This window comes from Ischnura elegans, chromosome 1 (genome assembly GCF_921293095.1).
Source record: "Ischnura elegans chromosome 1, ioIscEleg1.1, whole genome shotgun sequence".
Taxonomy (NCBI): domain Eukaryota; kingdom Metazoa; phylum Arthropoda; class Insecta; order Odonata; family Coenagrionidae; genus Ischnura; species Ischnura elegans.
The window spans coordinates 90,772,781-90,781,087 of record NC_060246.1 but is presented as its reverse complement, the minus strand read 5'-3'; the positions used below and the strand labels follow the sequence as shown (position 1 = coordinate 90,781,087).

The window sequence follows — 8,307 nt, the reverse complement described above, 5'->3', positions numbered from 1 at the left end:
TTTTTACACCCCCAATAGATAAAAATCATTCAAAATGCAAGCGGATCGAAGAATGGAAAACCAGAAAAAATATTCACATATTCAATGATTCAGTGGAGGATAAATACGAGGACTTGAAGGCTAAATTCCAAAAAGTAAATGAGGAAAGATTAAGGAGACTAATAATTACGCACTGCAAAACCGAACGTCGTCCATAGGTTTTGCATCGAATTCCTTTTAAGAACTCTAGGTTCTACGAGGCATACTTGACATTTGAATTTCCGAAGATCATTCCGATTGGTGGTATTTCGCAGTTAACACTTCGAACACGTGCTCCAGTACACATTTTTATTTATTACTCCCCACAGTTTTACCATTGTATTTTTTACGAAATAGTAACGCTGAGATATTAATGTTTATTTAGTAATTTCACTCTCTCACACAGTTAAAGGTAACTTGCGCGTATATTGGAAATTTTTTTTTTATTTTAGGAACGTAGCGCACATTGTATTGTGTGTATTTTACACGCCCATCAGCTTCAAGAACGTGCGATTTCAATTTATACCAGCATCTGGTAGTATAATTGAAAAGCAAATAAATCATGTTACCGGATTCTCGTAAGTAAGTTCACTCTTTAATTTAAAAAAATACAGAAGATGTGATACTTGGAAATGGTGAATAACTGCCGAGGTTACTTGGAAAGAAACCCGGCGTCGGGATCTGCTCATAACGAAGGATGGTAAGGAGGCTGTGGTGTCGGAAGGAGCATGTATTGTATTTGAAGTCCCCTCCATACAGCACTCACATACGGATCGAACTTGCTCTCAAAAATCTAGGTCACAGCCAGGATTTGAACCCGAACCTTCACGTAGGAAGGCATTTCCTTCATACTACCATCGAACCTGATCCCGTTATTGAACAGAATGTCTGACACCTATATATATTATTTTCAATATAAAATAGATCGTCGAAAAGAACATGTGCAAAATTAAAAACCCATAAATTTTATCTTCTTGGAATAATCTTACAGATATATTTGTAAAGACGTACGACGAAATGTGAAAAATAATACGGAGATACCTTAACTATTCGTTGGGAAATGTGACACATGCATAAAAAATCGAGAAAAGGTAATTACCATCGATAAATTTCGATTTTAGAGGCCTACTTCGTCCAAGGCCGAAAATAATAATCGGAAGGAAAATCGTTCCGTTTAATCGCGTGTCATCACATCCAAGCCAAAATGAAAATTGGGCCGAGAGATCCTGAGTTACAAAAGGTATAGAAAAAGAAGAACACGCTTCAGATAATAGAGGGGATTCGTAGATTCAGTTTGAGTGGCAGGCAAATATCTGGTTCCCCTCTCAAGGACCATGCATTAAGTCTTACCGGGATAGATTTTTCTGAATATTGTCAAAGTTTACTAGGGCGCCAAGCAAGGGCGGATCCAGGATTTTTTCTGGGGGGCCACTAGTGTATGACAGGCAAACGATCTTCTCATATTTGAGATTAAAAACAACGTAAAACAATTACTGCTCGAAATACTAAATTAATTAATATTATATTAAAAGAATAAGGCTCTATAGTACACAAATCAAAACGAATGTAATGATAAACGTATGAAAAATCTTGTCTATTTTTTTAAGTGTCTGGGGGGGCCACGTGCCCCCGTGCCCCTCCCCAGAGCACTTAAATCGTGCCCCCCTAAATCCGCAAATGGCGCAAAGCATAGAATACTTCAAGGAAAGCGCATCTACTGCATCTTTTATTAGTAAGGAGGAAGGAGATAACCTTAACACAGGGTTTCTCTCCACCTTCCTCCACTGCATGAATTGGTCGCGGAGACTACCAATTCTCTCCGAGCTCCAGCTTTAGTAGTGGAGACGACCTCGGCTGTCGGAAACCTCTCCGAATAATAAAAGTAAACAAAAGGATCAGATAAGACTATGAGTTACGACTGCTGAACCCCTTTCATCAGGGTCCCATGGCTTCACCACCCTTATCACTATTTTCTCCAAGAGGCGTGGCATGTTAGAGAAAAAATATACGCGGTAGGAGGGTGGACTGCGACATCAAGGGTGGTAAATTGGGGGAAAGTAGGGAGAGGATTTGGAAGGAAACAGAGAGAGAAATTGCCCGTATTGAAAACTATATATAAATCAACATGAAATTACATGTCCTGCGCAGACTTTTAAGAATATTTTTTTTATTGCCGGAAAATATGACAATATATATCTTGAAATTAATTTAGTGCATTAACTATAAAAGAAAATTTTCAACAGCTATGGAATACCATTTGAGAGTAAACTAAAAAGGATCAGGATATAATAGAATCGAAGATATTATCTTATACATAAGAATTAAAGGATATGGAAAATCACTATTTTACGTATAGAGAAAAAATAACTTTTTCCACATTTTTTCGTGATTTATTTTCTCTGGCATTCTGAATTGCCATACACAAGGAAATTCCATAACTTTCCCTGAATTTCCAGATTTTCTATGAGAGTGACCACCCTGGAAAAGAAACCCCTTTGCGTGCGTGCGAATGGACACTCGAAGACTAAGGAGATCTCCCACTCCTTGAAAACGCAGGAAAGAAAAATTCGAAGAAAAATCCTAAAAAGCGTACGGGAGCCACCAATTCGCACTGTCTCCTCACTCCCCGAACCCGTATTGATTACGGGACTAGGGAACCCCGACTTGAGTTGCGGGGCCGCACGCCGACGCATGCGCCCCGCGAGTTACCGACATCGTCCCAAGTCGTCGCCACCGCCGCTTGGGGGACCGAGAGCGTCCCGCGTCGAGAGACGGACCGACGACACTGTTCAACACCCATCTTCGCGAGTGTCTCAATCCTTTTTTTTAACACTAACCGCGAGATTATTCTTCACTTTTTTCTCTTCCTCTCTCTGGAACAGAGGTCTTGGGTTCGGGCCGCAAAAGAGTGAGGAGGGAGAAGATGATAGAGGCGGGGAGATCGGAGGATTAGAAACGTGAAAAAAAAACCAGGGACAGGATCTAGCGAGGAGGGAGGTGTGATTCTCTAAGGCCCCTGCTGGGAACCCGGTAAGCGCCCTCCGAGGGAATCCTCCGAAAGGGGCCACCGACACCGCCCGCCACCACAATAACAACCATGACCTATGGCTGAATGGTTTGCTCGCACCCACCCCAAAATGCTTCGCTTCACAAACACCCGTGCACATGTAAGCATGACCTCACGTCACGGCAGGGGCTGTTTAATAATAATAATAATAAATGAAAACGCACACGTATGATCCTTAAAAAAACAGTAATGCTTTTGAAACAATAAAAAAATAATTAAATGGCTTCACAGGAAATGCTTCATGGGTGAAAAGTTCAATGATTGCTCGCATTAATTATGTTGGGAAATGGGGAATCGTATACATTTTGAGCTTTCGCGATGTATTTACTTCTTATCATCTGAACAAGACTTTTTTCTATTGACCTGCAGATCTTAAAGGATAACGACGGAGGTAGGATGGTTCCGGTACAGAACTGTTGCCTCTTGTTCAATCTGAGGCAGGGGACGATTCTCATTGGCATGGTGCAACTGGTGAGTGGTGGTACCTACTTCATGCATTAATTTGCAATCAAAAGCTGCAATTCATGGCATTTGAATGGTAGATAGCTTGGACATCGTGCTTCAAATTGCTTCTGTGCTAGCTGCTTTTATCGCCAATTCTTCCAATTTAAAGAGAAATATCTGTTTTATGGAGTGCTATTTCAGTGGTGTTCAAATAGATTGAAAAAAGGCATTGATTTTTTTTCAAGAGACTGCTTTAAAAAGTATTATTTTGTATAATGAGGTATTAAAGTACAGATTTTCAGAGCACATATGACAATCTTTCATATTGAATTAGCTATTCATTTTATAATTGGGCCATGCCATCATTATAATTTTTAATATAACAAATCCACGATTACCGAAAAGAAACCTGATACGGCTAACATTGAAAAATGGTTTATTCTCAAGAATTCAACATATCAATGCCAACAATAATGAAAAAAGTAGGCAAAACCATAAAGAATCATTTGCTTTGGCTAGTGCTAGAAACAACATTAGGGTTGCCAAAATACCTATATTAATCCCCAGGCTACCTCAAAACTACTTCAATTTTAACTCTACACTTTACAAAAGACATAGGCATACAATAGACAGTCCAATGATCAATGTTGATGCATATAAATTAGAAGGCAATAAAAATATCACGGTGAATTCACTGACAAGTTTTTGAAGTATTTACACTTAAAAAATTGCAAAGGTCTCTCCAACAGTATATCACTAGTTTACGACTGAAAATACAAAAGAATCCACTTCACTAAGAAAAAGCTGCAATTCCTAAGCAAAAATTTAGTTTTGGGAAACAGTAGGTATTACACAAGATAAAAACTTTTTCTAGGGAAAACAATTAATAAGCATATTATAAACTAAAATTAAAAGGCATTTAATGTCTGCACCTTCAATATCTATCCTATATTCTGCACTACAAAATAAAACGTTATTAACATAATAAAATTACTACATTTCTCAATGATATGTTTGCTGCTTAACAATAGAAGTCTATCAAAAACTACTCGATGGAATAAATACATTTTGAAGTTGGCTTTAGTCCACACCATGACTGACATTTGTCATGCATGATAAATAAACAATATTAGGGATGGGAGAGGAATCCCTAGGGTAAGCTTACACCTTATAGATAGCCTCTTTTCACTCTGGTTCTGCTTGAACCTCATTAGTATTGGCTCAGTAATTGCTCAATAACGTATCCTGAAAACAACTCACAATGTTTATGTTTAAAGATCTTTGAGGTGGTATGAGCAACTTCCATGATATCTGCAAGCAATTGCATGGTATTATGAGACAAGGTAATACAAAGTATGTGGTAATATGCATGGGCATCGCCGCTACAGGGGGGGGACGCACCCCCCAATAATTAAAGTTTTCCAGGGGAAGACCCCCGGACCTCCCGTCCTGTCCCGGTTGCCCCTGGACCCCCCATTTGTCCCCCCCAAAGTGTTGATGCTGACGACGCCAATGGTAATATGTACCTTGGTAGTTTTGGAAGTTGCCTGTTTCAACTCATTTCCCTTTTACACAGGCAACACCTCACTCATAGGGAAATATTACATAGCTGTTGAACACTGTTCCAGCAAATACAAGTTAAGATGAACCAAAGTGAAAATATGACATCCAAGTTTCCTTACATGAGCAGCATTTTTCCTTAGGGACTAGCTATTTCTAAGGAATTTCATTAAATCTAGAGTTTTGAAATTTGAGTGTATCCATGGATCAGGGTTTCAATGCATCTGGTTCTAATGGAACAGGAATATTCAGTTGAATAATAACTTCTAACAGGCTAGCTCGCTTTACAATGGGATACACTTTATGAGCACATACACAAAGGAATAGAAAAAAGCATTTTATATCAGGTATTACTCTACTCCAACATCTAAATTTAGTATTAACCACAGGATATTATGATAGGTTTACACGAAACATGTCATCAATCCATAGGCGCCGACTCCATGGGGCCTGAGGGGGCTCGAGCCCCCTCAATAATTCTTTTGGGGGGGCGGAGCCCCCCCAATAATTCAAGAATTTAATTAAGTGATATTATCATGCAGTGGCGCCGACTCCATGGAGCCTGAAGGGGCCCGAGCCCCCTCAAAAATTCGTTATGGGTGTGAGGAAATAATGTGTCAGGCTTGTAGATTTTCCCCGGAGTGTTCAGATATCGAGATTCGAGTTATCAGTGTTCTAATGTTGATCATATGACTCTTCAAAAATGCTTAAAAAACTTAAACTCACTACTTATAAAAATTCCCAAGGCAAGATCCCCGGTTAGGGCCCCCCCAATATTTTTTGTAAGTCGGCGCGCCTGCATCAATCACACCTGCCAGTCCCACTTCCAACTTTGAAAATACTTCTTAAATTCCACTTATATTACATTGTCCATTAACCCTGACGATTTGGCCTACATAACTGACTGGAAAACAATACAGCACACAAATCAGCCAAGGATAGATATTGGAAATAACTCGTATCAACAAAGGGTCTACACAATTTTTGGTAGAAAAAAAATCAATTATAATGCACTATACATAATATTCTTAACCTCAGAATTATTATTTCAATGGTATTGGTTTTAAGACATGGATTTATTAGCAAATAAAAATAATTATCATTCTAATGATTGTTATCACCTCTCCAGAAAGTATCTTAATCTTTAATAAAATAGGTAATACTTCTAACTCTTATATTAATCCAACACTGTCTCTCGAATTAATTACGTTGGAACATGAAAAGATTTGAAAAAATATAAAATACCAGGGGTGAACCCTATTGAAAATTTCTTATAAGTCTTACAGAAATTCTTATAAGAATTCTGTAAGACTTATAGGATTCTATAAGTCTTACAGAATTCTTATAGGATTCTATAAGTCTTACACATTTCTTATAGGATTCTATAAGTCTTATAGAAATTCTTATAGGATTCTATAAGTCTCACAGATTTCTTATAGGATTCTATAAGTCTTATAGAAATTCTTATAGGATTCTATAAGTCTTACAAAAATTCTTATAAGAAATCTGCATTTCTTATAGAATTCTACAATAATGCTGCGCGGGTCGCATACCTTTTAGGTTTTCATCCAGCAGGCGTGTCACCATAACTTATGTTGGCAATTGATAATTATTTAAGGAATTCTAGATAAGATAATTTTTTGAAATTATGTATAACTCTTTTTTAAGTAATGTTCTGCTAATTTCCTGGTTTTTTTCAGCATGGTATTTGACATAAATGGTTCCAAGAAGCAGAGGCTTCTTTAATGCGACTTGTTAGTATATATAGCTGAGGGCACATGAAAAATTGTAGACTTATAAGATCTCTCTGTTTCGAGTCTACAGATTACTTGACCGATGGAAGTTCGATATGGGCCATGAATAACCACGATTGTACACTACGATTGCATACGTTGCAGGATACTGTTCACATGGTTCCCTAGCAACCCAGATAACACGGCATTTGTATTACATCAATAATACACAAAAAATACGTGCCCAAATACATATGTATAAGATGGAATACGATCGTATTACATCGGTATATTTCACGTAGAAGTGGTTCAAAAGTCCCTATGGATGTATGTATTCGTGCGTATTACAAATTGGAAATCTGAATACCCATACATGATTTATACATATGTATACAAAGGAATACAATCGTATTACGTCTGTATATTTCACGTAAAAGTGGCTCAAAAGTCCCTCAGGATGTATGTATTCATGCGTATTACAAATTGGAAATCTGAATATCCTTACATGTAATATACATATGTATCTGCAGGCCCTCGTACACGAATTATACATATTGATTTTCTGACCCACATCCACTTAATATCAATATGGATCAAACGGATGAATAAATATAAGGAAACCAGAACATACAGATAATAAAACATTTATTCAAAGAGAAAAATAAAATAATACACACAAATAACAAGTGTGGCCATGAATATTGCTAACAAGCAGCAAACAGTAGGTGAAACTTAGTTTAAAAAAATGGCACAAAGATAAATCAAGTACAAACAATGGTTTGAATTGGAAAATAGAAAAAAATGTTAGCACGGAACAAGCGTTGTAACCCATTGCACAAGAAGAAACCTGAATTCAGGAAACCAACTCTGCACAATTAACCACTTTCTGAAAGGAGAAAAGAAGAAGTCAAGTTTAAAAGTCATGCAAAAATATATCTTTTTGTAAGATCTGAATAGGAGCTCAAGGCCTTTCAATTTTATTTTTTCCCATTCATATAGGCAGTCAGTATTCTGTGAAGTCTGTAATTTTAGTACTAATTCTGTATTCTGAATGCAAATGAAAGTTTGGCTTCTCTGCTAGATTCCAGACATAAGTTTTAAAATTTTTCATTTACCAATTATGTCGAGGTCCCAGCTAGAGCAGATTAGACCTTGTCCTTTGAGAAATCATATATTTTTGGGGAAATGCTTTCATTTTACAAAATTAATAGCCTTTCTCTTGAGAAGAATGAGAAATATGAGAAAAGATCATATGACTACTTTTAAATATAAATTAACTAGGAAAACGTGAATCCATTGGTATGCTTATTTAGTACATGATACTAATATATTAGTACCATGATTAAGTAGCGGATGACTCACACAGAAAAATATAAACTTGTGATATCAAATTTTCAAACAAATAAATTTCATACATAATAGATAATTTCAGGCTTAACTTTAAGAAACCTCTCGATTATGGTTAAAAAAAAATTTTCCCTCATA

The 8,307-nt window shown here is 37.0% G+C and overlaps 1 protein-coding gene across 2 annotated transcripts in view; it reads left to right on the top strand.

Moving 5' to 3' along the window:
* Positions 1-2,759: 2,759 nt before the first annotated feature.
* LOC124165712 overlaps positions 2,760-8,307 on the top strand; it is a 21,035-nt gene continuing 15,487 nt past the window's right edge. The window contains exons 1-2 of one of the 2 annotated variants that reach the window (XM_046543206.1): positions 2,760-3,048; positions 3,455-3,556. In XM_046543206.1, the coding sequence (XP_046399162.1) occupies positions 3,482-3,556 (75 nt within the window). In that variant the 5' untranslated portion in view covers positions 2,760-3,048; positions 3,455-3,481. Of the gene's footprint in view, positions 3,186-3,454; positions 3,557-8,307 lie in introns of both variants that reach the window. The other variant, XM_046543201.1, reaches the window with a different exon arrangement.